Here is an 18,705-nt window from a genome sequence, read left to right as displayed (position 1 = left end):
GTGTTGATCAACGTTGGTGTGTATGAATCAGACATATGGAAGTCAACTTCAATTTTCGCCAAACACGTGTTTGTCATCAGGCCTCTGGGATAGTAGCTTGATAGTGAACGCATTATGAAACCATCTTCCCGAGGCAAGGGAGTTAACTGACTATAAAAGTCCAGTTTCCACCCTTGCCGAACTAGGCTGCAATTGTGAAGTTATATTTTGGCTGGAGTAACGAGTCTATGCATAGTCCAATCAAAATCGCGTAACGAAACCGACATCCTGCTCGTTAATTACCGTGGAGATTTCGACTGATTACAGGATTTGTAAAGCATGTGAAGCGACATCTTAGTGTCAAGGGATATTTTAGAAATCTTTTCATGTTATTAATCAAGGTGCTCACGTGATTTGATTCACTTCGCAAAGTAAGATCCGTTTTATTATGAGATCTTGATTATCGATAAGGTCGTATTCACTGGGCTACGCCATTTCATTTAAATCAAAAGCGAGTGATATGACAGATGGAATCTGATTGGTCAGTAGGAGGGACATAGAAGGGACTGGTGGCGCTACGATAGAGCCCAGAAATTCCGGCCTAGTTCGACAAGGGTGGAAAATGAACTTTTATGGTCAGTTAACTCCCTTGCCTCGATAAGATGTGTGAAACAGACGTCCTGTTATTCATTCAACTCTTTGCAAACTCTTTGAGCTAAGAATTCCCGTTGTTCTGAGACAAACAATACCTGGCTATCTTAGATGTTCAGCTCTTCTGTCGATGTAAAGTAGAGTGACGTAAAACATGTACGGTGCTCTCAGGTTCTTCGTGGGAACTGTGCGAGAGAGAATTTGAGAGCAACTGTATGAATGCAATTCCGATAAAGACATGACATAAACTCAGTGAAGATCAAACTGGGTAATCGCATGAACTAAGTGACGATCATTGTAAGCCTGCTCGAGAGTGAGTGAGAATGGTTTTACGCCGCTGTAGCAGTATTCCGGACAGATCAAGGCGCGGGGCGCCAGACTTCATCTACCAATGCGGGGAATCACACCTTATCCTCTTGATGACGAGCGAACAATTAATCACAGGGCCCATCGCCTTCATCGTAAACACCCTATGAAGATCATAGTTTCCCGTCACGTGAACTCAATGAATATCATAGTAGCGCATCACCTGAGCACAGTGAAGATCGTATAGTAGCGCATCATGTGATCTCAGTGAAGATCGTACAGTAGCGCATCACGTGATCTCAGTGAAGATCAAATCGTAGAGCATCCCAGGAACTCAGTGAAGATGATAATAGCCCGTTACTTGAATACAGTAAAGATGAATTAACTCCAATCGAGGGGACGTCCTCGTTGAATGACATGTGGAATTTGGGTATAAGACATTTAAACTAAGAAGTCATCCTTCATAAGCACCAATTGTTGCACTCCTTCTTGCTAATCTGTCTCTTTATGAATATGAATTGGAATTTTCGCTCGGATTTGCAAAACCAAAACAATGGAAATTGGCAAAGAAGTATAGCTAATATGATATTGTTCAAAATAAGATATATACCTGATAAATCACGAAGAGAAATAAGCGTGGTTTATTTCACGATAAAACATTGTTCTATCATAACGTCACATCTGGAGATTCGAACATGTCCTCGCATCTTTGATGACGTCGTAAATTGGACGACGTTATATTTGAAAGGGAAGTGTCTGGTGAGTTTCCCGTAGATGTAGCTGGGATACGCAGATAAACGCAGTGGCCCAACGATCGCACCCAAAAGAGGGAGAGATATATCAATCAGTATTGGGAGAAAAAGTACAGATAATCGACGTCAGGAGTGTGAGAATATGCGGGAAATACCAAACTTAACCCACCTGTTCATAAAATGGACTTGTCCGACATTGTCGAGGTCGGATTCTATTCAGGGAGTCCTTATTACTAAAATTAAGGTAAATATTTAAAGCTTGCACATTTCATGAACATCCTCAAAGAGGATGAACCTAATGTTGATATCTCATATAAGAAATAAATGGCTCGTGGTCGTTGTTTATCGAACAATAAACACTGGAGGGAGCATAAACCACTTGGGGCTCATGGTTTATACACCCTGCAGTGTTTTATTGTACAATAATCCACTCCCACTCGTTTATTTCTTAAAAAATGGCCAAATAGCCAATTCCCTGTCGATGATCTACCCATCTGGGACAAGTATAACGTACTCATCTGTTTCACGTCTAGATCCATCGATGAAGATTCAGAGTGACAAAAACTTTCCACAAGACTGTATGACAAGAGGAACGACCTCATCTTTCCAATAGTAAACTTTCCTTAAAGTCGAGTAATATTCCAGCAGCTCCAGCCTTTGGTGGATACATTTCATAACTTCTGAGGCACAATAAAGCATGCCCTTTCGACACAGATTTTAAAGAGCGTCGTGCGAATCTTGATCCAAAGTTGTTGATCAGGAGTACGATTTTCAAGGTAGCAGTAAAACATTCCAAAAGTCTAATATTGGCGATGAGGAGGGTATATTAAAATTTGACGCATCAGTGACAAGAATGTTGATGCAATTCCTTATTTGGACTTGTAACATTGTTCCCATTGATTTTTCAGGCGAACAATTGACTTCCCTTTGCATGTGTTTGTGACTGGTGCCGCCGTTGGGGCAGATTACTATCACCTGGAATCCCCACTATTTGATAGTGATTCATAAAGTACATATAACACAATGGACAATTTAAGTAGAGATTTCCTATGATTATAGAAATGATGTTGTCGCTTGTATTTATTCACACGTGCAAAGTATCTCACGTCCATCAAAATGACACCCTGGTAAAATAAAATCAACTTAACAAAAATACATAATAACAACACCAGGTGTCATTTCAGTAAAGTTAAGTTATAGTTTCGTTAAATTCAGTTGTTATGTTAAGTTAGTTCGGTTCACCAACCTACCATGTTTAAGGACTACTATGCATTTATTCGTTGTTGGTCCAATGTGGTGTTTAGCTTTAGTCAAATACAGTCCAGCTACATAACATATACATGTTTCAGATTTAATAGGCCTTGGCAAATTGGCAGTCCTGATAAATTTGATTTAAGTCATTCAAAACCCACTCATCTTGTTTGTCAGTTGACTGAAATTATATAACGGAAAACAGTTAACCTCATTACACTGAGATTTTTCTCAAATTCACATTTGTGAAGCATCAGTTACAACGCCAAGGCTTACGCCGGAAATACTCTTCAAACCGTTAATATTATGAATAAGTTTGATTAAAAAATGTGCATTGTTTTCCATTTCAGGTGGTTTCAGACAGGTTGAACTTCTTGGTTATATGTCAAGAAAAACGCTTGGCGTCTCCTATCTTACACTTTGCTCAGAGTATGACAGTCTTCCCAAAGATGTTCTTGCTAAGAATTATTCAGATAGTGACGTGGCAAAGATTGTTACGGAAAACCGAGAGAGAATTGCCCTGAACAACGAAAGCTTCGCATCAGTTGAAGAGGGTTCGTGGTGGTTTGGAAATATGACATCATACATCGATGTTCTGAAGACGATCCAAGACTCTTTGGCATCGAAGATTATTTTTCTTCTTGAACAGCAAATAAACGAATTACATGAAGCTTTAACGGGAATGATTCTCGTGATGGTGTTTGCCATTTTGTTGACTCCATTCGTTGTTTTCTGCATATATCGACTCACATGTCGCATACAAGACTATGCCACAACGCTCCGCGAGAAAACACGAGACTTGGACAAAGAGCGCAGGCGCAGTCAGACTCTCCTGTATGAACTACTTCCGGTGACGGTTGCAAAGAAAATGATAAACCATGAACCTATTGAACCGGAGTCGTACGGTAATGTGACGATCTATTTCTCGGATATTGTTGGATTCACGGTGATATCGTCCAAGAGCAGTCCTATGCAGGTGGTAGACCTGCTGAACATGTTATACCAAGCCTTTGACAAGCAGCTTGAGTTGTATGACGTCTACAAGGTGGAAACAATAGGTATGAGTGTTGGAATGGTTAAACCCTTCGGTTGCTAAATTATCAGTGCACTAAGCACCATTTGAGTGAGAATGGTTTAACGCCGCTTTTAGCAATATTCCAGCAATAACACGACGGGGGACACTGGAAAATGAGCTTTTCACACACTGTACCCATGTGGGGAATCGAACCCGGGTCTTTGGCGTCAGGAGCCAACGCTTTAACCACTAGGCTACCCCACCGCCCACTTAGACCCAAAGGGATACCGGCTGCACAGTGGTTGCTTCCTTTATGATCCGCTGCTCGTGGGTACAAATCACTGTTTCATCCCGATTATAAAACATGGGACGTCCAGAACTTTACCCCTACTTTTTTATATGTTTATTGGCTTAATCTGTGCCACTTTGTTATTTCCAACCATGTTATGCTGACACGACTTGATAAAACTCCAATTTACAGTTCAAAGCGGTTCAACTCAATCACTCACTCACATACTCACTAAATCGAGAGTTATTCCAAAATTAATTCAGTAGTTAATACCCTCTTCATGTTATTCTATGTTGTAGTATAATTGCCAACCTCATCGGGAAAGCAATTATCATCTGATTCATGGTCAGGGAGAGTGAGCGATTGAGAAAGTTGGGTTATATACCAGAAATATATATCATAGAAAAGCTATCCGCTGTTTATATAGTGAGTATGGTTTTACGCTGCTTTTAGCACTATTCCAGCAATATTACGGCGGAGGACACCAGAAACTTTGCTTTACACATTGGGGAATCGAGGAGGCAGAGAGAGTATCATATTGTCAAATGGTCAAATGGTCAAATGGTTATCATAGTTCTTATGTTCTTTCAATAATGGCACGCGAGACGTAGTTGGTTACTAATATCTATAAATATACACAATATTTCGAACATTCTGTATTTCAGGAGATGCGTATATGGTGGTTTCCGGACTTCCTATGAGAAACGGGGACAGACATGCTGCAGAAGTAGCCTGCCTCGCTTTGGATTTACTTGACACCATATCGAGGCTCAGCATCCCACATCTTCCAGAGGAAACATTACGACTTCGGATAGGTTTGAATTCTGGTAATAAGAATCGCATTTATCTTCTCCATTTATTAATTATTGTTTCTCTTGTTGGGAGTCGCGAACCTGGCGCCACTGAGTTTGCAAATGGTAATGCTTTCAATATGTCATATTCACTTACGCCAGTGTCTAGGTAACAGGTATTTCTAACCTATCGCTAAATGTATGAATTCCACGATGCGAGTGTTAATTTCGAGATTCTCCCACACTATAAAGTTAACACAATGAATGGTGATCATGCCCTACACTCATGGGTTGTGTTTATTTGTTGCCTGACGCCGCCCAGGCGTACACCTGCCTTGCGACAGTGGCCTTTAAACAAACCAGACAACCACGTGATGAATCCAAAACTTCAGTGACGTGATGGCGCATTTACTGATTTTGTTGAAACTGAAAACGATATGTTATTTTTGAATCGCACCTGCTGTGGAAACATTCTTCCTTTTACATTCAGGATGCCTGCGTTGCAAGCCACGAATCGCTTAGAATGAGCTATTTAATCGATCATACCGGGTCTGCAACATCTCCAAACGCTTGCGCACTCTTCCAAAATGGCCGCGCCACTACCACGTGGTTGCCTTGTCCAAATGAAGGACGTAATAGCAGGGGCTCGATGACGAGCCGAAGAATTTGAATTCATATGACATTTGTTGACTACTCTAAAGATGTGGATCCAGTCAAGAAGTTCTTGTTCCGCTGTCAAACTAAAATTTTCGTCAGCCGCCATTTTGCTTTGAGAACGAAGCAACCTCAGCCAGCGATTGGTGCGATGGCACACGGCTGAAAGTTAGCGCCCCCTTGTCAGGCGAATTGCTGTACATAGCTTGCAAGCGATTGGTGCGATGGCACACGGCTGAAAGTTAGCGCCCCCTTGTCAGGCGAATTGCTGTACATAGCTTGCAAGCGATTGGTGCGATGGCACACGGCTGAAAGTTAGCGCCCCCTTGTCAGGCGAATTGCTGTACATAGCTTGCAAGCGATTGGTGCGATTGCACACGGCTGAAAGTTAGCGCCCCCTTGTCAGGCGAATTGCTGTACATAGCTTGCAAGCGATTGGTGCGATGGCACACGGCTGAAAGTTAGCGCCCCCTTGTCAGGCGAATTGCTGTACATAGCTTGCAAGCGATTGGTGCGATTGCACACGGCTGAAAGTTAGCGCCCCCTTGTCAGGCGAATTGCTGTACATAGCTTGCAAGCGATTGGTGCGATTGCACACGGCTGAAAGTTAGCGCCCCCTTGTCAGGCGAATTGCTGTACATAGCTTGCAAGCGATTGGTGCGATGGCACACGGCTGAAAGTTAGCGCCCCCTTGTCAGGCGAATTGCTGTACATAGCTTGCAAGCGATTGGTGCGATTGCACACGGCTGAAAGTTAGCGCCCCCTTGTCAGGCGAATTGCTGTACATAGCTTGCAAGCGATTGGTGCGATTGCACACGGCTGAAAGCTAGCGCCCCCTTGTCAGGCGAATTGCTGTACATAGCTTGCAAGCGATTGGCTTTTCGCAACATACCCACAGTGATAATACTTAAAAAGGTGCCTCTGGTATTAATACAAGGTAGATATGTTTTTTTATCAAGTTACGAATAATACGTATTTAATTATATTATGGAAAGTTATTTAAAATAAATCTACGTATTTGATTATGATAGCATTCTAAACTTTATCATGTATGATGTATATCTGCTTGGCACACACAGGACGGTCACGTGACTGTGAAACTGACATTCGGAAGCGTATGAACGATACATTTTCTTGAAATGTAAGCCAGGATATAGGTTTTTTTTTGTTTTGTTTTTTGTTTAACGCCTCTCTCAGCAATATTCCGGCTATATAACGGCGGTTCGTGAATAATCGAGTCTGGACCAGATAATCCAGTGATTGACATCATGAGCATCGATCCACGCAATTGGGATACGATGACATGCATCAACCAAGTCAGCGAGCCTGACCACCCGATCCCGTCAGTCGATTCTTACAAGTATAATCGCCTTTTACGGCAAGCATGGGTTGCAGAAGACATATTCTACCCCGGATCTTCACTGGTGAGCCAGGGTATCGATAAGACGTTAGTCCATCACTTTCGTCTCGAGTCGAAATTTCAGAGCAAACTGTGACATTTGGCCTCACCCCTACGACAGTAGTAGCAAGAGCAGGGCCGCGAGTTTGCAAAATCATAGCTCAGGTTCTCTTTGACAGTTAAAATGAGATTATCATGATGGATAACGAGGTCAGACAATCATTCGAAATTAAGGGCAGTTATCAAGGAAAAGCTTCGCGCAATCTCCGTTCAGGTGTGCTTCTGCTTCAGGGCGATGTGCAGACGGGCCTAGCACATCTTCCCGCATTCAGTGCACGCCTGCGTGGCAGAACTCTACCAAGTACGACGGATGACTGCGGCCGTAGAGACCTTTTGGGGTCCAAGATGATGACTTCTTTTGGGCAGGGATAAGCGAAGTTAAAGGATATTATATTGAAAGATAAGGTGCGAAGTAATTCTGAACGATTTTCATTGTGAGGCTACGGATGTCTCGATTTACTGACGGAGTTGGCGTTTTTGTGTGTATATAGTCACAGGGGTAAAGCGCTGTCCTTGCCAAACCAAATGTTGGTAGGTGGTGTCGTAACTGTGTTTTGGGGTTGACTGGCCCCTACTAAAGTAACCTAACGTATTGTCGTTCCGTGCCGTCATGGACAAGGTAAGCCATGACTCTCCGACATTCCTGGTCAGCCCATGGTCATTTAAGTCATTTTAAGTGCTTGAAGAATCGTCTCTTACTCCGAACTGTCTCCATCAGCATTCATGTGCCGGCCCTTGCTCCCATTGATTAACACGGTTTATACTCACATACTTTTAATAATGCTCCACGTCATCTTCAAAATACAACTTCTAAACAAGACTAGACTCGTCACAGATTTAGAAAAACGAACTGATGGCCATGTCCCAGTCAACAAGAAAGGCCGCACTTCTCAGTCAGGTGCTCAACGTATCTTTTTAGGGTAATTGAGTCTTGACCTTTCTTTGTCACATGTGATAATACCTCAATTTGATTCGTTAAAAGTTCGATCTGACCATGAACGTATGTGTATCGTAATCGGAAAAATAGCGAAGCCTACGTGCCCGATTGAGCATCTCTCTATTGATTTTCTATTGATTGCCGGATTCTACCTTTCTGCTGATTTATTAACTAATCGCCGATAATGTGGAACCAGTACGATAATAAATATGAAATGCCTGGAAACAATCCTATGATACATGTGAAATATCCTTTTTCTATCAATTCCCTTCTATCTCCCAGCTTCTGTCACGAACTTTATGCAACTACATCATTGAAGCTATCAAAGGTTTAATTTGTTACAATTTTGTTACAATGTTCTAATGTTTTTATATGGATTTTAACCTTATTACAGTAGCAACTATCATATTCTCGCTGGACAGTAAAAAATGTGATTTCAACCGGGCACAAGTAACATGGTTAAGGCAAGATTTTAGCCCTTTTACCTAATAATTTGAACTAAATCTAACTTACATCATACACCAAAGGCTTCCGGGCCACAATCGTTACAGCATTTATATACAGCACTCAATAATAATTTCAATATTTCTTTTGGTATTATCGATAGCGACGAGTCGAAAACAAAGTGCTTTTTTTTCCAGGGTAAAAACAACATAACCACTTCATACCAGCGCATTTTTGTGTCAATTTTAACTTTATTGTATCAATGTATCGCCTTTCTGTGATGTATATATTTAGCAAAACCAAAAACGTACGAATTGATGGTAGTTGGTTCAACACTTTCTCCGTTGTTGATTTTTTAATATACTGAACCGCAAAAGAAACGACACCATGAATAGATATATGAGAAACCTTATTGGTCCAAACACTGTTAACATACTTTGAGACATATTAAAAAGATGAAACTTGGCAAAACAGATCATCAAGGTTGAAATTAAAGTGTCAAATGTTCTTAAAGTGAAACACAACACTAGTCTCTGAGAAAATGGCATCACAAGTCAGTATCTTGTGTGTCCGCCATGTGCATTGATGACTGCCTTGCAAAGTCGATACATGGAATAGATGAGGCCGTTGATGAAGACCATAGGCACTTGAGCCCACACTCTGAGGAACGCCTGTTGCAGTTCAGCTGTAGTTGTCGGCCTTGGTCGGACGTCATTCAGCCGTCTTTGAATCTCGTCCCACAGATGCTCAGAGGGATTTAAATCGGGACTGAGGGCCGGCCACTGCGTGGTTCTGATGCCATTCTGCTGGAGGAAGTCTCTTGTTGCTCTCGCACTGTGGGCACGGGCGTTATCATGCTGAAACTCGTGGTTGCGGCGACGTTCCAAATTAGGTATGGCGTGTGGTATCAAGACTTGATCAATGTACCGAGCTGCTGTGACACCATTGCCTCTCCCAGGACCAATTCCACCCCACACCATGATGCTCGGACCACCCCACGACTCTCTCTCAACAACACAAACATCCGAATAACGTTCCCCACGGCCTCGCCAGACTCTGCCATCTGCTGTTGAGATACAGTAACGGTTCTCGTCTGAGAAGAGGACACTTCTCCACTGCTGGTGGCACCATTGCTGGTGCTGTGTTGCCAACTGAAGACGGTCCCGGCGATGACGTGGTGTCAGAATGGGTCCTCGGTGTGGCCTGTGACAGTGGAGGTGTCTGCTCGCCAATCGTCGACGAACGGTGTCCGCACGGTCCCCATGGTCTGTCGAGCAGTTTCTGCAGCAGTAACAAAGCGATCTTGAAGATGCTGTCGCACAATCGGACGATCCTTACGTCGGGTCGTGACCCTTGGTCATCCACTACGTGGTCGGTCATATGTAGTGTTGGTAGTCTGGTACCGTTGCTGGAGCCTATATATGGTCCTTACATGGACTTGAAATGCATTTGCTACTTGCCGAGCGGTTTTGTCCAGCTTGCAGTCGTCCAGGGGCTTTTTGTCTCTGATTTCTTGTCAGTCTTGGCATGTGGTGGTAATTCAATAACAAATGAATGTTATCCGATCTGGGTGGATTTTTATAGGGCAAGAAATGGGGGAAAGCATGTGAATTTCAATTTGCACGGAACTCAAGTTCATTGGGTTACCATTGCCGTTGCCGTGATGCGTTTGGGCGATCGGTTTTATTGTCATCTGCTTTGGGTTTTTTTATCATCAAATTTCATTTTTTTCCGGACAAGGTAATGTTAAATTTTTGAAACTTGAGAAAAATTACCCAGATATTTAAATGAAAACTTTCCATGCAATGTTACTTTGGGTGACGTTTCTTTGGCGGTTCAGTATATAATCTTGGTTGTTGTAGTTTAACAAAATCTCATTTATACCTTGTTTCTGCCTTTCATGTTTCAAAGATTAAATCCTTTTTCCTTTTTACGTGGGTGTTAAAGCGAAGGGACCTGTGCTAAGTGCCACACAGGACAGCCTCGAGGTCCGTGGTTCTGAAAGAAAATGAATTTTGTCAAATTGGTACTACAAACGCGTGAAAGAGCTTGATATATGTGACATATCAAATAATGTCACGTACTGGGTAGGGTAACGGAGGAAGAAAGTCTGGAAACACCGCGAATCACAGAAAGTATTTGAGTCATGCGGAATTAATATCATGTGGATTCTGAAAAACTCAAAGGTTGAATTTCTACAATCCCAGAAAGATCCAAGTTCAGTTACGATCCAAACAATCCAGTAATTGTTATTATTTACGCAACTGGGATACAATTACATGCATCACCCTTGTCAGAGAGCCTGACCACCTGTTCCCGTTAGTCCCCTGTTATGACAAGCATTAGTTGCTGACAGATCTAATCCGGATCTTCACGGGTTAAGCTTATGGTGTGTCGATAATCGGATATCTTTCAAGAATGGTGAAATAGACACTGATTTACCCACCTGAAATAGAAATAAAAGAGACCTGTAAAACTGACTCATCTGTTTCCTATTTAGATGATCTATACATAAAGATTCAGAATGGCAAAAACTATCCCCAAGACAGTATGACAAGAGGGATGACTTCCACGTTCCCTTGATGTCAGCAATATTCGAGCAGCTCCAGTATTTGGCGTCTACATTTCACAACCTCGGAGGTACAATCGAACATGCTCTTTCTACGAAGAGGGACACACGACGCTTGAAACATTAAAACATTCAAGGCCGCAGCAAAGATTTCACAAAGTTTAATGGTAGAGGACATTTCCAAATTTGACGCATCAGTGACAAAGATAATGTCAGATGCAATTTTTTTCAGGTGAAAACTTGATCTGCCTTTGTATACGTCTGTAACGGACCCGTGAAGATTCCGGGGTAGAATAGGTCTTCAGCAACCCATGCTTGCCGTAAAAGGTGACTATACTTGTCGTAAAAGGCGACTAACGGGATCGGGTGGTCAGGCTCGCTGACTTGCTTGATGCATGTCATCGATCCCAATTGCGTGGATCACTGGATTGTCTGGTCCAGACTCGATTATTTACAGACCGCCGTCATATAGCTGGAATATTGCTGAGTACGGCGTTAAACAATAAACCAAAACGTCTGTAACGGGTGCCACCGGTGATGCAGGATATGCTCACCTTTTCGCGAACACCTGGTGTCATCACTATTTGATAGTCATTCATGAACAAAGGCTTATACTAAAGTCGACCGCCGTCATATAGCTGGAATAAACAAACAGATATAATATCATGTGGTCGGAATCGTAAAATGGAGATTACTTTTAGAAGAGGTGTTTTATGATTAAGCGCTCCGCTGCATGATGTAAGTAAGATTTAGTTCAAAGTATCAAGTAAAAATGACAAAAGCCTGCCTTAACCATGTTCCATGCGCTCGGGTGACATCACACTTTTTACTGTCCAGCAACATCCGGCTTTCTCCCTGTGATCGTGCGAAGTGTGAATTTGGCGTGAATGGTAAGTGCGACTGGAACTCATAAAGTGAAACGTGGTTCAGTTTCTTCACAACGAAATTCCCTTTTTTGTAAACATCAGTGTTGTAACTACAACAACACCGTGATTGATTGACATCTCGTAAAACTAGGATCTATCTTAGTACAATAATCTTAGCCTTCTTTTGGTAATAAGCAGCGCCATCGATGGAATGGATCGGGCCGTCGATGGCTACATTATCGAGGGTAATAATAATTCTTCGGAATGGGCTTATCAGACCAAGTCAATGTTTTATTGATGTCATGCAAATGTGATCACAAATTCAAAAAGGCTGTTTTCCAGCATGATCATAATTTAGGCGCTCACCACCTAAAACAAAGTAGCGTACTAACTGGCAGCTGTTCCTGGGTTGTTCAGAGGAGGAATTTCGTTGATTCGGAGATCGCGTTTGTTATCAGAATCAATCTGACAATCGTATTGTTATCTGTTTTAAGTTGTTATATTTGTTTAATGCGGTTTGACGTAGGCTAAAAATCGACAGCCTAGTCTATTCGTGAAAAATAATGATCTTTTAAACAAAGTGTGACGTCGCAGATGTGTTTTAAAGTGCGTATTCTATATATGAGCCATTATACTTTAGGAAATACAAGTATTTATTGTATTCAGTCTGTTGTGCCGATAATGAAATTGAATCGATATATGAACAATGCAGAGGTGAGACGTCATAGAACTTCTACCCGTGATGATCCGCGTGGATCGATGCTCATGATGTCAATCACTGGATTGTCTGGTCCGTACTCGATTATTTACAAACCGCTGTCATATAGCTGGAATATTGCTGAGTGCAGCGTTAAACAACAAATAACAACATTAAACTTCAAATGACCAATCAACATGTTTGTGCAACTATCAGAAAGTTATTATACACGTTCGTTTAACCAATACGAACTTTATTGTCATCTTTCGATATTACGTCCCACGTGTATGAACTATTGCTGATTTCGGTCAGCCATTAGGGGCCGATCATTCGGGGCCTCTGGAACTTGGGCTCTGTATGTTGGGGGCTAGATATTATCTTCAGCTGCAGCTGCAAAACACTACATCGATATATGTTTAACTAAAACCACGTGCCTAAATATATTTTAGAAAACACATCTTCTAAACTATATGAAGCATAATTATTTGTTTCAAGCATTTCTGGGACAATTTATTGTATTCGATAACAGATAAAGAATATTTGATGTGATGTACTGTGATTTCGTTTAAACTTTGCTATGAAATGGTACATTATTATTCGTCAGAATAAATCTCCATGCCGCGGAGGTTATCCACATTTCCCGCCGTGGTGGAACTGAAACACAGGCAACGTGCGGGGGCACCGAGGATCTCCACTCCAGGCTATCTGAGATTAAACCCGATTATTTCAAATATTAGAATAAAAAATCGAATATTATGCCAATAATTGTTGCCATGGTTGATGCTTCAGTGAGCCATAAGATAAGGCTTGTAAACTATTTGTTAGTCAATAACTACTTAACAATTGATGACAGTGTACTCTCTCATACCCCGAAGTCCATTATCACCTATTCTTTCGTGCCCTCTCCACGATAAGAGTTGGCTTCCCAAGGCTTATCAACATGAAAATCTACTTAACAAAAAAGCAATCGGATGGCAGAGGTGGAGGGAAAATGACGGAGAAGCACTACTAATGGCGAGACGTGATATATAGCTTGGGATAATTGCTCCTGTATTGAGCAGGATGTGTTACAATGGTTTTTATCTGAAGTTCCGTTCACAATGCCTATTAATGTATTTTGTATTTTACATATACTCTAAAAAATAGGAGATATTCTGAAATAACAGTTGATTACAGAATTACAAAGAGGTATCGAGTGATGGTAATGGATGAATAAAGAAAGATGAAGGACGAGGTGTAACATGACAATCAGCTGAACATGCTGGCTGTGTATAGACTCAACGGCAACAACCAAGAGAGACGACTGGGGTGTGTTGTCAAACATGAACGTTTGCCATGACTTGATCAATAATGGGTCATGCCCATAGGTGTCAAACATTCGTTTATACGGCGTGGCATGGTCAAAATTAACCTCCCATACATTATTGGAAGGAGTTTTGTCCAGCGTCCTTCTTTTGCAGCATCTGGTCCCGTGTGGTTAGCGTAGCGGGTGGCCTTTGGCGTTGACCACTCGTCGTCCGATCATGTCCCAGCTGTGCTCCATGAAGCAGGGTTAGGATTCAGTAGAACGTGGCACGGACGTTATCAGTAGTACTGTCCAGTGATTCGTTCATGTCAAATATTCAGAAGCGTGATCCCGCCCCATTTCATTACAGATCCACATCCAAATCTGTCACGTCACTTCACCAGAATGAATCTGGACTCATCTGAAAACATCACACGAGACCATCAGTGATTACCCCAGCTTCACCATTGTCTGGCTAGAATGTGTCGATGTGTGGCACCGGGTCATTGAACTGGTGTCGGCCCGGGAGCGCCAAATTAGATAGGAAAACCCCCGTGGCGTTCCCGGGACCAGGGAAGGCTCAGACACGGTTCATTGACTGGGGATTTGGCGCCCCCGGTACCAGGGAAGGCTCAGACACGGTTCATTGACTGGGGATTTGGCGCCCCCGGGACCAGGGAAGGCTCAGACACGGTGCATTGACTGGGGATTTGGCGCCCCCGGTACCAGGGAAGGCTCAGACACGGTTCATTGACTGGGGATTTGGCGCCCCCGGGACCAGGGAAGGCTCAGACACGGTGCATTGACTGGGGATTTGGCGCCCCCGGGACCAGGGAAGGCTCAGACACGGTTCATTGACTGGGGATTTGGCACTCCCGGGACCAGGGAAGGCTCAGACACGGTGCATTGACTGGGGATTTGGCGCCCCCGGGACCAGGGAAGGCTCAGACACGGTGCATTGACTGGGGATTTGGCACTCCCGGTACCAGGGAAGGCTCAGACACGGTGCATTGACTGGGGATTTGGCGCCCCCGGGACCAGGGAAGGCTCAGACACGGTGCATTGACTGGGGATTTGGCGCCCCCGGGACCAGGGAAGGCTCAGACACGGTGCATTGACTGGGGATTTGGCACTCCCGGTACCAGGGAAGGCTCAGACACGGTGCATTGACTGGGGATTTGGCGCTCCCGGGACCAGGGAAGGCTCAGACACGGTGCATTGACTGGGGATTTGGCGCCCCCGGGACCAGGGAAGGCTCAGACACGGTGCATTGACTGGGGATTTGGCGCCCCCGGGACCAGGGAAGGCTCAGACACGGTGCATTGACTGCGGATTTGGCACTCCCGGTACCAGGGAAGGCTCAGACACGGTGCATTGACTGGGGATTTGGCGCTCCCGGGACCAGGGAAGGCTCAGACACGGTGCATTGACTGGGGATTTGGCGCTCCCGGGACCAGGCAAATAACACGAGAGCAAAGGAGTACCGCTCATCAATTTCATTACCGTATTTGTGCATTACATTGAATGACTGTTAAAATGTACCTATTCATATTAATGTTCAGTCCCAGTTAAAAACTCCATGTGTTGTGGACATGGTCATAACGTGTGTGACTGCCATTGTTTAGAGTTATGAGATTGTCGTCTTCAACCCATTTCTCTACGATTTTGCCATAAAACGGTACGCAATCACGTTCACCGCACTGACTGACGGGTAATCCGTCCATTTGGCGCTCCCGGTACCAACAGCAGAGTCCCTCGATTTATGAGATCGGGACTAAATTAATAAGAATCTGTTGGCTTCCCTTGTTAGTTTCCCCCCTTTGTTATCTCATTATTTTGTTGTCCTTACATGTACAAACATATGCTCTCTGCCTCATGGCATCCATTTACCTGATGAAGGAGTAAGCATATACTCCGAAACGTTGTCATACTCATAATAAAGAAGTTGACATCCATATATTCTCTTCCTCACGTGTATCACTTCTAAATGCCTGTCCAAGCCCTGATAACATTTCTTCTGTTCCCCCAGGGCCAGTGGTGGCCGGCGTCGTGGGGACGAAGATGCCCAGATACTGCCTGTTCGGGGACACCGTCAACACAGCGTCCAGAATGGAATCAACCAGTTTGCGTAAGTACATGAGTGGGTGAATTTAGTTGTGACATTATTTCAGTAATTTCATGGCGAGCTTGCCTAGGAAGAAACGATTAAAGTGTTTTACTGTGTTACAATACCTCTCAACGTAAAGATCTAAGGACACCTCCGCACGAGGTGGCGTCGGCGGAACTATAATCAGTTTTCGACTTGTTTAGGCTTGATAATACCTTACGAAGAAGAAGTGGAACGATTACAATTTGCAGAACTCTAGGTAACTTATAGACCAATTGAGTTTTTACTCTAGGGTTTCTATTTTAATTGGGTTTTTACATTTTTCTTTGGGTAACCAATATTTTTTCACTCATCTATTACCATTGCATAGATTGATGCTCATGATTTCAATCACTGGATTGTCTGGTCCAGATTCGATTATTTACACACCGCCGTCATAAAAAACAACGTTAACGTTAAACTCTATTACATACACATAACTTTAATAATATGAGACAGCCAATTTGAAAAAAAAGAAATCCAATCACACTGGCCAGAAATATCTACTTTCCCCCACTGTACGGTTATTGGAGTGAGACAACTGACGTTTAGTCCGCAACGGAAGTTTTTGTTCAAGCATTGGATATTTTTTATCGACTGTGTGGCCATGGTGATATAGCAAGGCATTTGAGACGAAACGACAGTGCAGATTGTCGTTCTGTGTATGATGCTAATTTACAGAACATATTCAAATCTAAGATATGGACAGATATCTATGAACATTACTTTGAAGTTGGTAATTTGTATACTTATAGGCAGGAAGTTCACGATCAACACGTAAACATTGAATGGTCAGTTACGGTCCGAAGTGATCGACAGGGCATGTTGGCATCAAAGCTGTGCCGCGATTTCTTGTCGTCTAGTTCTCCTACATGCTAGTGCGTTTCGACAAATAAATGCTGCTTTTTTTTAAATAGAAAATGACTAAGAGTCACGTGTGATTGATCACACAACCTGACCATGTGAATGAAATGCTTTCACTGTTTCACGTTTTGTCGTAAAAGGAGATTTCAAAGTGTGGCCACGACATGTGGTCATGTTGTAAACAAATTGTGTCAAGGTCGGTTTTACATATGGTACCTCGGCCCCAGTATCTGTCGATGATCCACCGATACAAACATAACGTCTGGAAAAAATCAACTTAACTTCTAAACTGATGACATTGAAACTGTGATAATGGTGCTTTGATTGGTTTGCTAAAAGAGTATTTTCCGTGAGTCTCACGTCCATGGTACTTGCTGTGAGTGTGCAAGACAACTGATAACCAATTGTGTAAGTATATATATCATCGAATACACATTATAAATCTCCTCAGAAAATGAAATATATCATCTTAACAGGGCATGTTCGTATTTCCAGCATTCTGCCATGGATAAAAGATCAAATTAATATAAGATTTACAAATTGTTGATGTAGACTATACTTTCGATTATCTTATGACAATTTATTTGATATGTTATCTGAAATGTGAGCAATGAGTAAAGACTTTATCTTTAAATGATGGTACGATCTGCAATTTTTTTTATTTTAGACGGTCGGTGTTTTCCCGGCCGCTGTGAAATTGTCGTCTGGGCAGGTGCGCGTGGTTCGACTTCGGGACTTGTGACGTGGATGACGTCACGTTAAACAGCTGTCCTATTTTCGTGGTCGTATAATGGACACGTGGTTTCAATTTCAACATATTATAATATTCTCTTTGGCTGAACTGATCTGAAGTAGAACGTTGATCTAGTACATCACGATTCGGAATATTTCCACGGCGAACGACGAGTAAATGAGACCGTTTATCTCTTGACTAACACCGTTAGAATTTAGCCAAGTTTTGAAAAATATTTTGTTATATGTTAACACAGAAATCTATACTTTTCAATCTGTTTCAAGGTGCGATAAGACACTAATATACATATAATATCGAGTACGGGAATGAAATGAATCGAATGGTTCAATTAATAGCATAAAAAATAACTAAACACAATAAAGTGATTTTGTTTCGATGTTTTAAATAGATCTAGTATTCATTATTTGTTTTTGTACCCTGCGTTATTCATATTATCAAATAGTTCGACAATTGAAATGTTATTCACATACTTATTTAGTCATATTTAATTCATTTTGTATCATCTATTCTAAATTAGAATTTATTAAAAAAAATATATTGTCTGAGATCAAATGCATGTTTGTGTTTCTTAAGATTGGTGTTATTTTCATAGTCTTAATAATATATACAATCATATGACAGTTCGCTCTGCCTTAGCTAGTCCCAACTAGGTTTATCGATTTTGCTTGTTTTAGTTTCATAGTTCAATGCTAAAAAACTGGTTAATATTCCGCTTTTCCTTTTACATAAGATACCATTATCAAGGATCAGTCTATTTCAAACTTTCCTTTTGTAGAATTGGATGAATTCTGAAACGTTACTTGAAATATGCCATGCTTCAAACGTACATTTATATACCAAGGCGTAAAAATAACTTTAAGGTCGGATTTTTATTAACCAAATTTTGAAAGAAAATGTTGTATTTATGGAAAGCCATACACAAATATGTTGACCAAAGGTCTTAGTCAGTCAGCCTAGTGCGAAATACAAGGGGAGACGACGATGTATGTTTTATAG

At 42.2% G+C, this 18,705-nt stretch overlaps 1 protein-coding gene across 1 annotated transcript in view; it reads left to right on the top strand.

The window, feature by feature from the left end:
- LOC124148617 overlaps nucleotides 1-18,705 on the top strand; it is a 53,866-nt gene that overhangs the window by 13,466 nt on the left and 21,695 nt on the right. The window contains exons 3-5 of the mRNA XM_046519798.2: nucleotides 3,290-3,997; nucleotides 4,909-5,070; nucleotides 15,975-16,073. Coding sequence (XP_046375754.2) covers nucleotides 3,290-3,997; nucleotides 4,909-5,070; nucleotides 15,975-16,073 — 969 coding nt within the window. The remainder of the gene's footprint in view (nucleotides 1-3,289; nucleotides 3,998-4,908; nucleotides 5,071-15,974; nucleotides 16,074-18,705) is intronic.

Source organism: Haliotis rufescens, unplaced genomic scaffold (assembly GCF_023055435.1).
Source record: "Haliotis rufescens isolate VD_foot unplaced genomic scaffold, xgHalRufe1.0.p SCAF_13, whole genome shotgun sequence".
Lineage (NCBI taxonomy): Eukaryota > Metazoa > Mollusca > Gastropoda > Lepetellida > Haliotidae > Haliotis > Haliotis rufescens.
The sequence above is the reverse complement of the archived record's forward strand: the minus strand, read 5'-3'. Positions and strand labels throughout refer to the sequence as shown.